The sequence below is a fragment of the Thunnus maccoyii genome, chromosome 17 (assembly GCF_910596095.1).
Source record: "Thunnus maccoyii chromosome 17, fThuMac1.1, whole genome shotgun sequence".
Taxonomy (NCBI): domain Eukaryota; kingdom Metazoa; phylum Chordata; class Actinopteri; order Scombriformes; family Scombridae; genus Thunnus; species Thunnus maccoyii.
This window is the reverse complement of record NC_056549.1, coordinates 4,493,730-4,514,087: the sequence shown is the minus strand read 5'-3', so window position 1 is coordinate 4,514,087 and position 20,358 is coordinate 4,493,730. Positions and strand designations below refer to the sequence as shown.

Genomic DNA, 20,358 nt, shown 5'->3' with positions numbered 1-20,358 from the left:
ACATGTTCCTTTATTATGAAGAGTTTGATCATGTTAGTTTGTTTAGAAACTACGGTTATTAAATTCTAAATGTCCAAATTGAAGTAACTAAATGATGTAATGAATGAATGGTGGATGGCTCATGTCAGATGTCCAACCATAACAGCTTTGTTGGCTCAAATTTCATCCAGTAATCTAAAATATTCCAAATAACATCAACAAGATCAGATTAAAAAAGTCGACCAAAATGTCCCAACAAAGCTCAGAATGATGTCGCAGAACTAGTTGTTGTTGCTTTAAAGCTCATGTAATTAGATTCCTCTCTGAACTCTCCTCGTCTCGTCCTCCAGAGACAGCTGACGAGAGTTTATCATGTGTGTGAATATTTCTATTCATCGCTCTCAGCCCGCAACATCCCCCCCCCCCCCCCGCTTATAATTTCCATATCAGCTGATTGACGGGAATCTCTCATCGTCAGGCAGTCGGAGGCAATAAACTGAAAATATTTGTCACTGTATATTTGCGAGTGACTAAACAGAAAAGAAAATTGTGGTTTGGATGTTGGGATGTGATCATGGGAGTATTTTAATACAATAAGAGACTTTTTTTCCTGACTGTGGCGGTTTGACATGAGTCCTGGCTGTCAGGACGGAGCTCTGCTTTCCATTTTCGCTAATTGTGCCTGTGCAACCGCATCGAGAGCCAAAGTCGCTGCAGGCGAGCGAGCACTCAACGGGATAGCAGGATGTCACTGCAGCTCCCACAGTGTGTATCTGTGTGTATCTGTGTGTGTGTGTGTGTGTGTGTGTGTGTGTGACACGGCCGCTCGCGTGTGTGTTTCCTACCGGCGTCGTCTGCCTCGGTGTCCTCCACAGAAGACATGGAGACTCCCAACTCCAGACACTTTTTCATATGAGCTTTAGACTTCATGTGCTTCGTCAGGTTTCCTGCAAAACACACACACACACACACACACACACACACACACACACACACACACAAACCATTTAATGACCTTCGACTAGTCTTACTGGAAACCAGCTTGTTTGGCTGCGTTAAGTGAAAAAGAGGTTGAAATGGGAATCTACCACAAAATTACAATTTACAAATTATACATAATTTATACATAATGTAATTTAATGACACAATTACACCAACTGGTCTGAAGTCTGCTGCAGTTGGTTGTCAGATGCAGTATACTTTACATACATATGAAGAGTGTGTGTGTGTGTGTGTGTGTATTAAAGATCAGCGAGTCAGCATCCAGCTCTGATATGATGGAGGTTCTTGTCCGACCACAGCTGCAGAAAACAGCCTCTCTGCATGTTTTATTTATGCTTTTAATCGCTCGGTTGTTCGTTTCAGCTGCTGAAGCTTTATGTTGAGTTTAATGGACGGATATATAAGAATTACCTCACTTTAAAAAAAGCTGATGACCCAGAAAAAGTGTGATTAGTCTTGTGCTTAAAGTTTTATCACGTCGTGAAGCTTTTCTACCTTGACAAGAAGCTAATTTATCAGATAATTATGGAATATCATTATTGATAAATCTGTTGATTATCATTGTTTGGTCAATAAAACACCAGAAGACCAGAAATAAAGGTGACTTCTTTCAATTGGAGGAGCTGGAACGAGAGAAATTTGGCATTTTTCCTTTAAATAAATGACTCAAAATGACTAAACAATCATTAAAATAGTTGCAGATTTTTTCTTACTATGGCACAGAATATTAGCTAATGTTGATGCCAGTCTGAGAAAGTGAAAAGAACAAATAAAGTATGAAGATAAAAGAGTAAAGAGAGTAAAAATTTCTACCTTTTGTCTTGAAGGCGAAGTTGCAGAACTTGCAGACGTACGGCCGGACGTCGGTGTGGGTTCGGATGTGTTTCTTCAGCATGCTGGGTTTCTTACAGCGGATGCCGCATTCCTCGCAGATGTATTTCCCTCGACCGCGACCACGAACGTAAACGTAGTCCTCGTTGGACTTGTACCTGGAAAAAAAACAAAAAAAAGCATCGATGCATCACGACTGTTTAGTGATATGTGTGTTTTTCCAATTTTTCTTTGTGAGACTATTTTTAAATTCAGTGAAGAGCAAACAGGTGGTACATTAGCGACCCTTCTTTCTAAATAACATCGGTCGCCAGGAAATCTGTAATAAATTGTAAACATTGTATAATTTTTGTTATTGTCACACTAATAATATCTTCAGCACATGCAGCTACGGTGTAATAATCCACTACAACAGGCTGGAACTCAGTTCCATGTACAGTCCGCTCCTCGTTCCCTGAGGAGCAATTAAAACACAACCAACCGTTACAATAAACACACACAAGATAAAAGACTAAAGCATCAACACAGAGCGCTTCATTCACATTTCCACTAGTATAGAGATGTATTTCTTTCTTTTTTTTTTAATAATACTTGATTGATTCTCGTACAGAGAGGTCAGAGGTCAGCGGGCCCTGCAGTTTCTGCTTCAATGAGGCTAAAAATCAGGTTTTTTGCTCTCTGAAAACGACGGCGTGGCTTCGAGAAATTAGCTGAAGAAGAGCAAGAGCTTCATTATCTTCTTCATCTCTCACATGATTTTTGATGCAGCTACAGTTCAGAAGTTTATAGATGAATATCTGTGATGACTAAAGATTAAAAATGCATCCTGAGAGGAAAAACTAAGAAAAATTCCAAGTTTTTGTTTATAAAAATAAAAAATCCTTCATTTATCTAGTCTATTTCATATTGAAATATAAAAAAAAATATATAAATATATGTTAAATATATAAAATAAATATATGTTAAAAATATATACATAAATAAAAGCAATAAAAACATCAGAAGAACAGAATAGAAATATAACCTAGCTTAACTTTATCAGGGTATCAGTGAAAATAAATTACAATTAAATTTGTATATTATGTTTTTCTATATGAAAATAAATCCTTCGCAGAGTAAATATGATTATTTCAAGGTATCTAGATATGTATCATAAAAAAAGTTATTAATTATATTTATTTTTCCATTTGTTTTGCTAATCTTTACTTTTTACCTTCAAAAAACAAACAAACAAACCATTAAACTATTTAGTTGATCTGTTTCCTGTTAACAATCAATCTGAAGAGTTCAGTTTAGAAGTTTTTATGCTCTTAAATGTCTCCACATGTTTCCTCGAGTGATACTTACAGGAAGAGCTTCTTAACTTTAAAGTTAAATTTGCATATTTATCCGTCAGTAAGCTGAACTATATGTTAAAAATACATTAAACACAAAGCCTGTGTTGTCAGTAAACAACAAGTCAGAGTGAGAACGGAGCTTTAACGAGCAGCAAACCTTCCACAGTCTTTATAATTCATGTTCCTGGGTGGAAATCAGGTTAAGAAAATAAGCTTTGATTGTTTTAGCTGCTGCTTGAGGCGTAAAAACGTTACACCGAAGATCATATTAAACCTCGGATGAAGCACGTGTTTTATCATGAATATGCACGTTGATCTATTGTGAATGTTATTCTGTCATCATTCCTGCCTTTAAACCTAAATTAACATAAATATGAAGCAAACATAAATAAAACTGAAAGTTTAACTAGAAGAGATTCATTTGTGTGTCTGTGGCTACAGTTTTTATTTTAGTTTATTGCTCAAACGTCACTTAAGAAAGAAGCTTATGTTCATCATAAAATTATAGACAATTATAGAGCATTAACAATAAACAAAAGCTTTAAATAAAACATGTATTTTTCCGGTTTGCTGCTGCAGGTTCTGGAGCTTCTTAAAAATGCTCCTCCGAGTGTTTTTAACGAGCTCTCGTTAATCTACGAGTCCAGTAGCTAAAACGGGAATAACTGCAGCGTTCCACCTCTGTGTTTTGTGTTCATCATCTTAACGCAGCTCTTTCTTTCTTGTCTAAAAAAAGAGATAACCACAATCCCACTTATTCTTTTACAAGACTTTTTTTTTTCTTTTTTAAAACATCACTGTCAAGACATGATTTTCTATCCCCACCCCCCCCCCTGAAATGAGGCTTTTGAGTGAAACAGCGGACACTTGGCAGCAGGATCAGTGCATGTCTGCGGGAGTCTGTCTGTCATGGTGGAGGGAAATTACCACCAACCACCAGTCAAATGCTGGTGAAATTTCGTCCGTCTGTTTCTCAGCCGCAGAAACACATCACATCACATTCAAGCTCTTTCTCTTAGTGCGAAAAAATTAAAAAAAAAAAGGTAGAATAGTGAAAACGGCTGGTGAATGTGTGTAGTTTCCTGTCTTGTCTGCAGCGGTCGGAGGAGTGTAGGGTAATGGGTAGTTCAGGGGCCTCATGTGTTAAAGGAGGTCGAATATCAGGTACATCAAACAATCCGCGTCTGCATCAACGAAGGGGAAATTTGTCTTTCAACTGCGCCGCTGAGTGGGAAAATACCTCTGAACGCTTGTCTGAGTCGAGACGTTTACACAGCTGCGGCCGGTTATGAAAATGAATTATGATGATTATTTTGTTTTATTTTATTTTATTCACAGCGCACACGGTAAGATCATAAAGCAGATTTGCTTTCAAAACTACTGAAACTTTGAGGGGGGGGGGGGGACGGGAGGACGGGGGGGGGGGACGGGAAAAAATAAAGTCGGTAATGGATTCATTTTTCCTTCCCAAAACTTGTTTTCTTTCATCCAGAAAGATTTTGATCCTGTCTTATTTTTACAAGGTTTTTGTGTGTGTGTGTGTGTGTGTGTGTGTGTGTGTGCTACTTCTCTGTAAGCGCATGTTTTTTTTTTTTTTTTTTTTATGTGTGCGTCCTTTTTCCGTTTTGTCCTGTTTGTAAGCTTTTATCCACTTATTGCTCCTAAAGTGTCCATCGGGGACAAAAGAGAATTACTTCACTGTCTGCTGCATTTAATAACTCCCTGTACTATATGTGTGTGTGTGTGTGTTTGTGTGTGTGTGTGTGTGTGTGTACTGTACATGTGTGTGTGTGTGTGTGTGTGTGTGTGAGGGCATTTGCATGTCTGTTCCATTCAGTAACCTTGGCCTTATTGGCTCTACTGTAAGACCATAAAACATTATGATACTGCAGGAATGCTTCACACTACAGGGGTTTCTAGCTTTAACTCCCTCGCACAGGCCTTTATTAGACAATTTAAAGTACGTTTAGGGTAAATACCTGCGCTTTCTATGTGGAAAATAATATTCTTGTGACTTTAATAACATCATAACTAATAATAATAAAGGGGTCGGCTCGGCTTCATCGCTATCAAACTAAACTTTTTATTGCCTCAAAGTCCGTATCTGATCCCTGGGTTGGAGGACTGAAAACAAATGAAAACATCGGGGTCAATTAGAAAAAATAAAAATATCACAAGTGCTGATATGTATCTGACTTTTGGGAAACTTAACAGTTTTTTTTGATACCTTATTTTGACACACTCTTTAAAACCCTTTAACAAAAACTGTTCAAATGTTAAATATAAATACAAGCAGCTCTGCTTTAATAAAATACAGTTTTAAAAATATATATTATTTAAATCTAAAGCTGTCTAATCAAACCTTAGGTAAGTAAAGATCTGAGCATGCCTTCGATTCCAGCAGATACTTGGTGCCACAGACACATTTCAGTTTGCACAAAAAAAAAAGTACCGAGTTTCAATACTCAGCTTTGTCTAAAAGTTATTTCTGCAGATCGTCTGAGATTTTTCTGGAGCTTTCTTTAGCCGTTCGCTCATTAGCTGACTCATTTTCAGGCAGCTCGATGCAAAACGTGACCAAAAGCTCTTTTAAGTCATGCAGAAATACACGTTTAGAGTGAAATATAAACTTTCACAATGAGGATTTGTTGTCTACGTTTACAGCAAAGCGCCGTTGCTCATGTAAACAAACTTTTTCCAGTATTGAGAACTGATAAACTTCTCCTCAACCTTATCAGTCACAACTTAAACCCGTTAACAGGATGACGTATCAGCAGGCAGCGACACATAGCAGCTGCAGCTGAGTCACTTCAGACGTGCTCTTATAAAACAATAAGACTGAAATAAAGTAAATAATATGGAAGTGAAAGACTTGTAAAAAAAAAATACAACAGAAAATATAACCTATATGTGACGATAAAAGTTCCAATAACATAAAATAAAGAATATAAACAAAATAAATAAATACCGCAGTTGCTGATGCTAGAAAAACAGTGTGAAAAAGCCTTTAAAATAAAACTAATGAGGGACAGATCCCACTTCACACTAGTCTATAAAAGCGAGAGCAAGAATTATGAAAGCCGACGTCCAATTACAGCGATGCATTTCAAGTCGTTAGGCTGTGATGGGTTTACCAGGCTCAGGCTCTTGGCCTGACTCTCACAGGCACAAATTAAGCCCAAAGAATAGGTTGTAAAAGGATAAGACTTCTCTTTTTTATTCCTAAGAAGATTTTCCGATTAATCATGAAACAGATGTCCTTAAAGTTCATAAAGTTGCTGATGTTCATTTTTTTTTTTTTTTGGTTGGATATTGAGCTGTGAGGATTAAAAAAAAAATAAGACAAAGAGTAATCAGACAGCTCAGTATTTTGTGACTGTGAGTCATGATTGTCTCATTCATGTGTGAGGGGAAAGCAGCAGCTGTAAACGGAGGAGTTCAGGTGTCCAAGATTGTTATTCAGTCCCAGATCCTCAAGCAGAGCGTCTCTCACGCTTCCTAAATCCATTTCTTTTGGTTACTCACAAAAAAAAATCTCAGTTTTAGAGTCTTAATGTCTGTTTAATTTCTGATTCATTTGTTTTATTTCTGTTTTTTTTTATCTCTTGTTTTAGTTTTGCAGTGTTTGAATCTTTATTTGCCCATATATAGCAAACTGTAACCTTGTTGTGAAAAGCAAAAAAATGGATAATACTTTATCAGCATTTGAAAATAAACTAGAACTTGGAAAGCACAAGGTTCTTGCAATCCTGAACTCCTTGTCACATTCAGACATTGTTTTGATGCATGTGACAGTTGATTGATTGATTATTTTCTGTAAAAAGAAAAACCCAAAAACAAACCCTGTATTGTTTGAAATCAGATCTCTATTTCTCACAGTTTCAGCTGGTAGTGTTAGAAATCCGGGTTCTCGATCACCATCAAAATCAAACAGATGTGCACCAAATGTAATGGAAACTGCTAAGATTCTGAGATACACTGTTGACAAAGAAACCAAATAAGTAACCCAAATGAAAACATACACTAACTTCTTTGGCAGAAATTAATGAAAATGTTTCCTTTTCGCACAACTTGAAGGTTAAGAGCATCACAAAAGACTAATATAACACCAACAGACCTTTTTGTAAAGAGCGGCTTTACATATTAATTTCTACATAAGTCTTTCTTTAGGACATTTTCCCTTGATGAGTCACTTTTGAGTCTTAGTGGAGTTTGAATTGCTTAGTAAAGCCCATTCTCAGTCAGAAAAAATAGACTTTCAACAATTTCAGCACCTTTCAAATCCATTTAATCTCTATTTTAATGCCATGAACTTCACTGTTATGGTCTTTCAAGGGGGATCAAACAAACACTAGAATAATTTGATCTATAGTACGAAAGCAAGGAGAGAAAACTACATTTAAATTCCTTAAAAAACAAATATTATATCAACAAATGAAATTTCATAGGCAAAAGTACCATTAAAAACAGCTTTTCAACACTACTGTCACTTTATTGGATTGAAGTTATTGAACTGTGTGTGTTTGCTGGACGTACCCGCCTTCGAAGATCTTGATGCGGGTCGGTTCGGTGGCCGGCTGTTTGACCGAAACCTCCTTCTCTACCTGCTCCTCCTTCGAACGCTCCCACGACACCACTCCCTTCATCTTCCTCCCGAAGTTACTGACATCAACTGGCATCAGCTCTGGCTTCAACTACAGGAGACAGGAGAAGAAAAAAAAGGGGAAGAAAGAAAGGAAATCAGTCGAAGTAAGAGGATACAAAGAAAAATAAATAATGGATTGTTAACTTTTCACACTTCCTGTGCATGCGTCCATCCAATCCATGACTGTTTTAAATGTTTATGTTTTAAATCATTACAGGACATACCTGATCAAACCTCAGTTTCCAGGCCACAGATGACACCAGTTTTCCAGAGCTGGGTGGCGACATGGCCGCCGTTGTGTACATCAGATCAGTGTTCCTTCTCTGTTTGGACCTCAGCAGGGTCAACGCAGCCTTGGTGCTGAGGTTCAGGGGGTTGGGGTTGTACGAGCTGACACACCATGAGTTGTAGACGGAGCTACGCAAGGCAGCCTGGGTGCTGTTGGGTTTGGTGTAGTTCAGGAAACACCAGCTGACCCTGCTCATGGTGCGCAGGCTCGGGAACTGGAAAAACTGTTGGACGTCAGCCACATCTGTGACTAACAGAGTCTGGCCCACTGCTCCGGATAATCCTGGACTTTGGTTGGCAGCTAGCTGAACCAGCATGCTGACAGGGATTTTACTGGATGCAGGCTGCTTTGTGTTGTCAGGGTCTTCTGCGTCATTGGAGGAGACCATGGACTGGGGGCTGCAGCTGGGCTCTGGGGCTGAATCATCCACATCGAGCTCCTCTGGGGAGTCTCGGCCGCATGAAACTGGAGAACGATCCGTGACGATCTGGAGAGGAGGGGTGAAGCTCTCTGCACGGGGTACATCAGGGAGGTGGGGGGCAGAGGAACGGACGGGAATGGCAATCTTGGTGGCAACGGGGAAGTCGCTTAGTGGAGGAGAAGAGGACATCCTTTCAGAATCATCCATAGAGCCTTCGCTCTTCAGAGGAGCTCGATGACCTCTGCCGTGTTCCTTCTCAGGCTTGCTACTGCTTTCAGTCCCACTCAACTCCACAGCACTCATCTCCTTCACAATCTGTCCATACATCCTCTCCTCCTTCACTCTTTTCTGCTGCTTAGTCTCGATGAAGAGCTCCAGAGAGCTGGCAGGGGAAAGCATGCGCTTGCTGCCTCCGATGCCAGATCCTGAGGCGTCTGTGGTGGATATGGTGCCTGACGTTAGTGAAAGTGGGATCCCTGTGTTCAGGTGCTGCTCTGGCAGTGAATCTGGAACCTTCCAGTGTGGGTAGCGCAGGACTGCCCCATCAGTCTGTCCCAGGAAGTGTGATAAGTTGAAACCTGCTCCATTTATGCCTCCTCCAATTCCTCCAGGTGGTTTGCTGACATTCCCAACACCAACTGGAGGAGACATGTTGCTGCTGTCAGCACCGCCTGGCCTGGCTAAGCCTGCCCCGTGTGGTCCACTGCCATGGGTAGCTATCAGCTGGCTAACACTGGTGTACATAACACTACCAAACGATGGCACATGGGTTTGGATCCGCACAGGAACTAGTATGCCAGGCAAAGAGGCCTGGGAGCCCAGGTTCTGGGTGGCAAAGACAGGTTGGATCTGCTGGAGAAGCATGGAGGTGGTGGTGGAGCTGGGCAGGGGGAGCTTGGAGGAGTGAGAGACAAAGTTTTGCGGTTGTTGCTGGGACAGAGGAGAGGTGCGAGACGAGAAAGAGGCAGGGTACATCTGAGAGTTTGGATTTTCAGGTTTTCCATCGTGTGGCTGTTGATCATGGATTTGCTGCAGGGAATGGAGCTGTTGTTGTTTGTGGAGTGGGTGTCCAGGCAGATTGCCCGGTGATCTGATGTGAAGTTTCTGGAGTTGTTGCTGGGCCTGGAGGGTTAGCTGCTGTCTGGGTGTCGGACTGGCCTCCTGACTCCAGAATAGACCTGGTTGCTGGAAAGAAAGGAAGGGGGGACTACTTTGGTACTGCTGGACTCCTTCCTTGTTCATGACCTCGTGACATGGATGTTCTCCCTCAGACGATGAGCCCTGGGCCTGCAGGCGATGCTGCTGGGACCTAGTGCAGAAAAGATTGAATATTCTTAATTTTCCTCTGTAGCAGCAATGAATAAAATACTCATTATTTTGCATTTTTCAAATTTTGTCTATTCTTTCACAGCGAAATAAGAAGAGTCTGTCAGTAATTAGTGTTGCATAGGGAAATCCACACTTTCTTACCTGCCATAGAGAGGCTCGTCCTGCAGGCTGTCCTCACTGATACTCTGCTGGAGTAGATGCTGGTGGTGCTGTTGGTGTTGATGAGATCCTATACCTGGATGTTAAACGTAAGAATGTACTGTATGTCTTGTGTATTGAAATCCCATATGCTACTCGCATACTTTTGCACAGTAAACATGTCATTCATTGGGTAGAATATGGTCCAAACCTGCCAAGTTTAATGAGCAGAGAGAGACCCTGGAACAACAACCGTGTTATCATGATACTGCTATTTGGATAAAAGTCTTGGGAAAGTATCATAAAAGACTTAACAGCTATGATTTGAGTTGTTGATTCAGCCATAGTCTTAGACAAGTGTATTTATCAAAGGAAAATTACACAAAACCTTAAAAAACCCTGAATATAATGTGACACAGTTTTAATGCTGTAATGCAAAGCTTACCACCAGTGCTACCGCCAACTCTCTTGGTTCTGCTGGCCACGTCGCTGCCGCTGTGTGGTGATCCTGTTGGGCCAGGCCACACACCCTGTTCCAAGCTCTCCTGTTTGATTGACATCTCAGCAGCCCCTGGTTCCTGGGTGACTGCCTCTGGGTAAACACTCAATGAAGCCTGTATGTGTAAGCAGGGAAGCAGAGTAGGTCAACCATTATGAAATTACATCTTGTGATACTTGTCAGTGTTATTAGGAATTGTCTAGTCAAGATTTTCAGAATAGTAAAAGATTAGTAAGTAGTTGCAAACAAGCAGGGTCACCTGTCTTTTTCTGATTTCTTTCTGTGGCTGAGATTATGTATGATTTGAGATAGGGTAAACCTAAAGTGTAGGTGCAGTCACAATGTAATGTAGATATTGTGTAAGGAAATTTGGGTGAAGCAGGTGGAGGGGCTAGGACACCAGAAGTTTCTCAAGGTGCCGTAAATCTTACTGAGCTCCCTTTTTCTGCTACCATCTAGATCAGGGTATTAACGGTGCTCAAACTAAAGAAGAAACATCAAAATCTGTAAGGTTTGACTAAATGACCAACTGTGAGTTCATTTTTTGAAGAATAACAATAGTAGGAAGCTTTTTACGCTACCTGTCGAACAAGATATCCACGCCGCCGTTCCTTCATTGCAGAGGCACTGGAGTATAGCTCTCCCTGTCGGGAGGAGGACAAGCTTCCATAGTCAAAGGATTTGCTGCGCATTTCAGGCAACTCTGTGGGCAGTGTGCATGGTGCCTGCTCCGATGAAGACCTCCTCATCTCCCTCTGCTGCTGGTGGCTGGAATGACCACTGCCGGGCACCGTCAGGAATTCGGACGGCTTTGCTCCACCACCAGGGGCCAACGAGTCATCCTGGTTCACAATCACAAAGAAAATTGTTTAGAGTTTCTCCCACTTCTTTAACTTGTACAGGTGCTGCATGAAAACATAGCCATGTTAGGACAAGATGATGACTCATAACCATCTTAGCGCCAGTGCAAGTGCAGCATGCTACGAAAACTATATTAAAACTGCTATAGGGGGTATTTCAGATACTTAAAAGTATGAAAGACACAACTGGGTACCTGTTTGGTGGGTGAGCCAGACTTGAGGCCTTCATCTCTGTCAAAAGACATGGAGAAGGAAGAGGAGTGGGACAGATTGCTCTCCTGACTGGGGCTGCGAGAAAGGCTGGTGCAGGTCGACTCAAAGCTCGACTCCCCGGATGAGTGCTCCATATCCGCCAGGCGCAGCCTCTTCTTCTTGGGTGGGAGCTTTTCTGATGGCATCTGGGAGAGTGTGTCGCTCCTCTGTGGCAGCTGGAACTCCTCCACGTGCTGCTGCTGCTTCTCCGGTTCCTTGGTCATTGGAGCTTCCGTATCTTTCTCAGGCTTGTCCGGCTCCTCCGTCACCCTGATCTCAGGAACTTGGATGTTGGGTTGCCGGACTAGTTTGTGTGGGATGTGATAAGGCTGGCCAGGTGAAGCTGCGGCTGATGAAGATGAGAGTGAGGCCATGTCACTGTCACTCTGCAGCTGCTGCTCCATGCTCTCTGTCCTCAATAGGGCAGACTCAGGACTCAGAGCATCTTCAAAGATCTCTGTGTCGGACTGTTCAGAGTACTGGCTAGATGGAGCTTTTTCTGAAGGCTGATAACCTGGCTGCTCAAAGGACTCTGACTTCTCAAAGGAATTTGGCCGGCTGAGGGAGTTGGTGTGCTGGATTACTGATATGACATTCCCAGCTGCCTTCCTGCCCTCAGAGTCAGTAAACAGTGCAATGTCCTCAGAGCACATGCTGGCACAGGTATCAAAGCTGTCAGACTGGCTGTGAGCACTGTGAAGAGAGCCCTTCCCCGTTGGGGTGGCTCTGGACCCATCAAAACTACCTTTAAACTCATAGTCCCCCATCATCTCCACTGAACCACTACAGCTACTGTCACAATGTCCAGGGCTGTCCTCCTCATCCCCAACACTCTTCTCTTTCCTTCTTTTTCTTGTGGCGATTTCTGACATGCTAACTTTAGTACCATATGGGCTATAGGCAATGTGCTCTGGGACTACTGGGCTGCGCTCACTAATCTTCATACCCAGAGATGAAGTTAAATTCTTGGGCATGTGTCCATAGCTCTCAGCCTCTCCTACATGGGCTTCATTGGCTGAATGTTCAAACGCAGCCTGCCTTCTGAGTCTGCGAAGCCCTGGTGGGTAAAACACATCATCCGATGTCATCATCTCATCAAAGGAGTGGCTGCCTCGAATCCCTGGGGGGACACTTAGGTTAGGAGGGGACGACGTTGGCATGGAGTTACTCCTAATAAGGGGGCCAGAATCTGATGGAGGCTCCAGAAGCCCTGTACTACTCTGACAGGGTCCTGTTGGATACTGCTTTGGATCTCCAGAGATTCCTACATCCCCTCTGAAACAGATATGATCCTCAGCTATCTTCCCCATGTCCAGAATTGCACCTGGTTGCTTTAAGCTAGCTAGGCTGCTGGGGTCTGTCCCAGCCATACCCACTGTGATAGACTGTCTGGATCTAGAGTTGGGTCGGTAGTACCAAGTCCGACCAAACATAATCTCTTCGTACGTCTTTACATTAGTATTCGGAGGGCTGATCTGCTGCTCTGCACTCTCAGAGCGTGAAAAGTAGCCAGAGTCTGTGCTGCCCTTGCTGTGAGGACTGAGGAGGTTCAAGGACTGGGACATAGCAGAGTCAGAATCCTGGCCTTTTTTCTCATTCAGTCTCAGGGCCAAACGCTGTTTGATGGTGGGGGAGTCATCCAGTGAATGCCCTCTTCTGCCAGCCTGCGATGCCAACATGTGGTGTGACCCTTTTATGTCCTGAAAGGGCGGGCACTCCATCCCTGGGGAGGGGACTCCCCCAGGCTTGGGGACGATAAGGATAGGCACTTTCATAGACCCCACTGGCAACTCTTGCTCAGCTGAGTCTGCATATGCTGGTTCCCCACCACCTATACAGTGAGACAGAGTAGAGCATGATATAGAGTAGAGTAGTGCACCAAAAAGCAGATTAGAGTTGAGCAGTTTTTGGTAGAAAAAAGAAGAGATGTAAGTAAATAAATCCAGTTGAACACAGTCAGGGAGCGTACAGTAAAACAATACATATTTTTCAAAGTGGACAAGTTATAAGTAAGTTTTGATCATTAAGAACTTCAACTATATGCATTTTAAGATTCAGGATGGTTATTTTTTCACACTGAATCTCATGTTTTTCTTCTCCTCTATCGCGTTAAGTGAAGCGTAATCTGCACAGACAAATCTCTCGCTGTATATGTTTTACTCTTGTTAACAGTAACTATATTGATTGATCAAGACTCCCAGTCTGCCTGTGAGCTTGCCGGTTTCACTACAAACAGATTCCTGGTGGGAAAAAAAAATCAGTGAATCAATAAATACAAACACTGTTCATTTCATCCTGTGGAGCCTACATGAAAACTATTTTGGTTCAGTAAATTTCTGCTGTCAGTCAGCCTGGTGAAGGCTGTTTGGCCGGCCGCTGTCCTCTCAGCTCCCCAGGAGCTGCTGCTGACAGACGGCTTCTTCTGTGGACAGAGACGTCCGAACTCAAGTCAGAGTCAGTGTGAATTGAATGGCTAGAACATGCTTATGCGCTCACATTTCGCTTTCCTGTGGATTCCCAGTAAGTACTTCCTCAAGACATCTATCCAACAGCACTTGTGAAGGCTTGCTTTTTATACTTGGCACAGCTGCTACCACAGTTGGTCAACATATGAAATGTACTTCAGAGTCTTGGCTATTACGTCCCGGTTGAGAGAATTCAGCTTAACTCAACTTTCAAATCCAAACAGACACACACAAGCTAATTTTGAGCAGAGATGTGTATTTTTTGAAAAAAAAAACAAAAAAAACACCTGTATCAAGAATCTATGTGATTATGTGTGTACAGTGTGGAGTTCCTCTTTAGGGGAAAATTACCTGTGTTCTTGTCAGCTTCAAAGGAGAGCTGTGGGATAGGGCTATCTTTGTCTGTCAGCATGGTGGAGCCCTCCACACCTTCCTCATCTGTGTCAGTGCTCTGCTCTCCATCTGAGTGGACCTCAGCCTCACCCACTGGGGACGCCTGGTCCATGTCCCCACTGCGGGCCACAGCTAGCTCTGAAAACGGTACGAGTCCAGCTTTGATGGCATGAGCATGGGACTTGCGATGCTTGTAAAGGTTGCTCTTGGTTTTGAAGGAAAAGCCACAGGGTACACAAGGATATGGCCTCTCTCCAGTATGTGAGCGGATGTGCTTTTTCAGGACGCTGGGCTTGGCGCAAGCTCGGCCACAGTAGTGACAGATGTACTTTCCGGGTTTTTTCGGTTTCTGCTCTTTTTTGCCATAACCCTCATCTCCAGGCTCGGGGCCTGACTGAGAATACTGTCCAAAGGAGCTGGGTAAACTGGGAGATTTCTGCCGTGGAAACCTCCCTGCCCCAACTCCATGTGGGTGAGTGTGTCCTGGGTGTCCTACAGGGTACAAATCATCTGAGGGCAACTGGCCGGCAAATGGCCAGGCGTGAGGCTCTAGGCCTGGCTGTGGTTTGGCTCCTGAGAGGAAGCGCTCAGTTTGAGGGTGCTGAGGGTACGGCTGGCCCAGCTGGTAGGAGTATCCCCTTGGGAACCCCTGAGCAAAGGGCCCTTGGGGGTCTTGAGATGGCGGGCCTCCTATGGCCCCAACTGCAGAGGGTCCAGATAGCAGCTTCCCAGAATTCCCTGTGATTCCGTACTTCTGCTGGGGTGCTGATCCCCCGGTGGCACCGCACGGCAAACTCTCACGGTGTTTTGCCTCCGGGTCAGCAAAAGTGCTTCGTTTGGTGGTTGCTGAGGGCTCGGATGCCCACTTTCTTTGCAGAGGCATCTTGTCCTTTACCGGTTCTTTATTTGAGCATTTCTGCCCAGTGGCAGCCGATTCACGAGCCTCCATTTTTGTGAAGCTCTTTTGTGGATTAGAAGAGGGAGGAGAAAGGGGGATGGTGAGGGAATTGGGAGGGTGGGTTGTGGAAGGTTCACAAGGTCCCAAAACTACCAGGCATGATAGCTGAACCTTCGAGGGCTGCCGTCAAGTTCACAGAAACAGGAAGTACCCGTCCATTGCTGAAATAGACTGATCGCAGAGTCAGACTGGAAACAGGAATTAGGAAGTGGAAATAAAAGGGGAGCTTTAGAGGACAACATCAGAAATGTTTCTCTCCTTTTGCCATTTTGTAAACACGCTTATGTCGCTGTGCGTCGTTTTTCTGTCCAGTTCATCCGAAGGTAGAAGTATCCTTGAGTGATCTGGGGAGGGCAGAGAGAGAACAAAAATGTTTGTGGACTTCGGAGTGAGTTTTAAAATATTACTCCTGAGAACACTAAATACTAACTTTTCTTGGTAAAAGTGCTTGTAGCTCCTCTTTCTGTAGCTTCAAAAGTCATTCAGTTTGCTCACCAAAAGACCTGCAGCAAAACAAAAGAAAGAAAAAGGGCGAATTAGTCATGTTGTCATCATCAAAATCATCATTAATACAATCCCCAATGTCACTGATGGTACAACCTGACATCACCTCTTACCATAAGCTTGAAACCTTGACGTAATGTACAATAAGATGTGACATTTTGACTAATAGAGCGCAACACAAAACCATATACTTTGTTGTAGAAAGAGGACTCAATGAGTTGTCAAGAACACGCCTGATGTGCGAATGTAAATGTCATTGATTGCTCAGTTAGTTTCTTCGCATTGGAATCCATCTGCTTTCTGCCTTTCCCACCCCTTCCTCCTCCTCCCTCCCTCCCTCCTTCCTCCTTCTACTCAGTGAGTCACTGATGCAAAGCAAACCCACGCTGTTCCTAAAAAGACACAAAGGCTTATAAATAGCGCTGTGGAAGTGACGTCGGAGTGTCATAATGTGTGTAGGCGTCCAAAAAGGCCAAGTCGAAGAGCAGCCATCAGCGCTAGCACCTTTCCTTCCTTCTCTGCGTGTCATAGTTTGATCTAACTTGGTATGTACTCGGTGGAAAAGCAAACTAGAGGGAACACACACACACACACACACACAGAAACAAAAAGAGACACACACATATGTAGATACAGTACTTGTAGGCATTGCAACTGCACTGCAAACACTGCAGTAGACACTTTGTATATGTGTGTGTTTCCGTTGTTTAACGTTCCTTAACCACAATAACACCTGACAGCAGAAGAAGCGCAGAGCTGCAGAGCGCACACACACACACACGTACACACACACACACGCCTGCTGAAGTTGCATTTTTGCTTTGTATTTCCTCATCGCAGGTTTTAAACAACCTCCCTCGCACTCTGATTGCAACACACACACACACACACACACACACACACACATTGTGGCCTCAGTGCTGGTAAGCAGGGCTTGGTGACGTGTGTGTCTGGGGGCCCAATGTGAGATCTATAAATAGCACTTGAGGAAAACATGCTGTATTCTTAGCAGCAGGAACGTTAACTTTGGGCTACCTTGTGCTACACTCACACAGAAACACACACACACACACCAGAAACATTATCTCAGACCTGGGTCATATTTTTATGTTTTCCATGGTGTTAAGAGTGCAGGAATGTGGTCTGACTCCTCTGTTAGAAACAATGGGTACTCGGTTTGGCCAGTGTCAAACTCAGGGTGATGGGGATTGGGTGGTAGGAGGGTCAGCTGACTTAAGTACAAGCTAATGTAGACGACCTGTGGTGATGACTCGGAGGTAAAGTTAGTACTAACAATACTGTGTGTGTGCTACTTTTCTCTTAAGGGGAGTATCGTCATCCGAGGCTCAAATCCGATGCATTGCAAAGACAGAGGAAGTAGGTGGGATGTGTTAAAGCAGGGAGCAGATTATTGTTGGTGTTGTTTAAAAATGAGTTGGAATAGGGTCCGGTTCGGTGATAGTCTACAGATGAAGCACTCAGTAAAATGTCAACTAACATCTAATTAATCACTTGAAAGTTTAAGAAACTTCCTGTTTCATTCTTAATTCACAATTTGATTAATTGAGTGTTTTTCGTCTTTGCCAAGCGGTGTTTCATAACGGGGGCCTGATGTACTCGACGGCCAAACGTTGAAAGTTTCTTGGTTCAATCTTGGATCATCAGTTGAGCTTCTCTTATAAAATTACCAACCATATTTTCAAGAAATGCACACAACAGTTTCATCTACTTAGGAGTTTTCATGTGAGTCAGTCAATCTTAGAAATTGTTAACTAGGAAATCATTCCTACAGTTAGAACATTAGTCACATCTTCTGCATGTCCAGCCCTGATCCGGGATGATGAACCCTGATGATGATGATGATGATGGCTATCAAAGATAACCCAAACACTTCTGGTCACTCAGGTATTCATAAAATGTGGAACAGGAAGAATGTTGGAAGCAAAGACGGCGAGGAAGCGATGGCGATGTTTGATTTTATGTGGTTTGTCACCCCGTGGTACTCCCGTTCAGTTTATATTTTCATCAGTCACACCGTCAGGAATTTCATGAATGTAAACGTTCAGGTTTTCTGTGATGATCCTGCGTTAGAGTTCATCTATATCTTTTGATTTATCAAGTTTTTTCTTAGATTGAACTGCAGCTAATTTCAAATTAGCTTTAACCCTAAAAAACTGATCTAAAGTTTGGACTCACCAGTGAAAGTTCAGTCTTCAGTCACATATCGCTGCTAACGTCCTTAAAATCCAAACACTTACTGTAACTCTTGCTGCCATTTGGAGTCGCCAATGCTTGAAACCTGCCTGTTGCAGCCACACAGCTATCTCATTCACCTCGTCTGCTATCTGACCTCTTGACTCACACACCCATAATAACCCAGCAATGAGTTAAACCTTAAAGCATGCAGATAATTCTCGGTTAAACTCCGGTTTAACCTTATGTAAGGTGACTGGTTTTGTAATGAAAGTGCTGAATGGTCTCAGTCTGCAGAATGAGTGGGAGAGCGTGTAGTGAATGGCTTACATAAAGCTTTATTCATACATGCACTGACACAACCTGCCCCAGTTCCTGTGCGTAGGAGAGACATAGCTACTGGCGTTGTTTATGTGTGTGTGTGTGTGTGTGTATGAGCGTGGGAAGTGTATGTGCCAGGGCTGGCAAAGGGCATGACGAGACACCCAAGTTGTAGGTAGGTCAAAACAGGACACATTCGGAGGCTATACTCAGAGGTAAAAATAGTAAGGCACACACACACTCACAATTTATCAGAAAGCTTTAAATAACCGGAGTTACTTAACATAAAGGAGCAGCCTTCATAGATGTGGAAATAGATCTATGTGGTGTTTCATACCCCACTGCAGGCTTTTCTTAGAATATCAGACCTGATCTAAGTTTGTGTGTAGGCAAAGTGAATGATCTCTGCTCGCACTAAGCGCTACAGTATGATGTATCTTGAGTCGTCCAATCGCAAGCGGACAGCAGCAGCAGCTCTGGCGTAACTGCATCCAAAACACATTAAAAGCGGGGGCCCACTGAGATTAGATTGCTCAAACCTCATTTTGGAGGTTGTTTTGGATGCTGTAAAGTACGTAGTATAGTGTGAACGCAAACACCTCCACCTCATTATCGTATAACCACAGACATGTGTATGTTTGGGAGCTAATTTACAGCTAAAGGCTGCCTCAGGGTTTTGTAAGGTTTTGGCACTGGGCAGCTTGCAACAAGACCATTGATTACCAGGAAAAGATAAGAAAATGTTCAATACCACTGCTGATATAATAGAGTTTCAATATTTATACCAAAGCAACACTACTTTGTGGAGTTTGTGCATGTAGCTAACGTGCACCACCTCAAAATGTAACTAGAAGTCGGCGCTATGATGGGGAGACCTCGACGACTGGTCAGCTTGTTTTTCTCTAACAAGTTTCATGAACATTCGTAACATTCTTCTGCAATCGTCTCTCTGTATCACACAGTGAATACAAGAATGTAGAATATTGCACAGGAGTCTCCTATTCAGTAATCAACAGGGCGAAATAGAGGTTATCTTGTTCTTCCATACTTTAACTTTGCTATCTGATCTGTTCTTTATACACACACATCTATTAAATGTCTGTCTGTTCTGGAGGAGGAATCTCTCTCCTCTGTTGCTCTTCCTGAGGTTTTTTTTTTTTTTTTTTTCCATTTTTTCCGTGTTTTTCCATGTTGTTCCCCATCGATATCCACAGCTGGACAGCTGTTAACATTGGCGTAGAGGATTAATCCAGCTTTACTTTGAGAAATGTCAACATGATTTTTTTTCCCACCCCCCCCCCCCCCCTCCTTTTTTTCATTTAACAAAAGAAACCTAATTTCCTCAAAAGATGAATGTTGTCTTGCAGCCATAAGAGTAACGATTAATTGACTGCAAGACAGTTAATTGGCAACTTTTTTGATAATCGGCTCATTGTTCATTGAGTCATTTTTCAAGAAAATTGCCAAAATTCTTTGATTCCAACTTCTCAAATGTGAATATTTAGTTTTCTCTGACAGTAAAATGAATATCTTCGGGTTTTGGACTGTTGGTCGGGACAACAGAAAACATTTGGGGGCGTCACTTCGGGCAACAACTAATCGATTAATGGAGAAAATAATGCATATATTGCAGTCTAAAATTGGCGATATGTATTTAAATCAGAACATCATCAATCTAAACAGAGATTTGATGCCTTCTTTTGAATGTTCAGCACCAAAAACAGTATTCTGCCTCGATACACAGGCCTGACTTTTAAATCCAACAAATATCTCCAAATATGGAAGCTCCTCCATGGATAAAAATGTTGTCTGTTAGGCAATAAAATGTTCTTGTTGTGAGCTTCGGACTATCTGCAGGATCGGTTGTGTGCGGTTTGTCCCGTGGTGGCCACCTGTTCCTCATGATTTTCTTTAGACCTCTTTGCGCTCGACGAGACAAGAC

General features: G+C 42.8%; 1 protein-coding gene across 8 annotated transcripts in view; it reads right to left on the bottom strand.

Annotated features, from left to right (window-relative positions):
• Window positions 1-20,358, bottom strand: part of hivep2a (HIVEP zinc finger 2a) — a 123,885-nt gene that overhangs the window by 7,170 nt on the left and 96,357 nt on the right. For 7 of the 8 annotated variants that reach the window (XM_042390118.1, XM_042390117.1, XM_042390119.1 and 4 more), the window contains 10 exons: window positions 15,829-15,901; window positions 14,399-15,742; window positions 11,525-13,413; window positions 11,052-11,312; window positions 10,417-10,585; window positions 9,975-10,068; window positions 8,019-9,813; window positions 7,686-7,843; window positions 1,795-1,970; window positions 825-926 (listed from right to left, as the gene is read on the bottom strand). In XM_042390118.1, the coding sequence (XP_042246052.1) occupies window positions 825-926; window positions 1,795-1,970; window positions 7,686-7,843; window positions 8,019-9,813; window positions 9,975-10,068; window positions 10,417-10,585; window positions 11,052-11,312; window positions 11,525-13,413; window positions 14,399-15,389 (5,635 nt within the window). In that variant the 5' untranslated portion in view covers window positions 15,390-15,742; window positions 15,829-15,901. Of the gene's footprint in view, window positions 1-824; window positions 927-1,794; window positions 1,971-7,685; window positions 7,844-8,018; window positions 9,814-9,974; window positions 10,069-10,416; window positions 10,586-11,051; window positions 11,313-11,524; window positions 13,414-14,398; window positions 15,743-15,828; window positions 15,902-18,098; window positions 19,141-20,358 lie in introns of those variants that run through there. The other variant, XM_042390124.1, reaches the window with a different exon arrangement.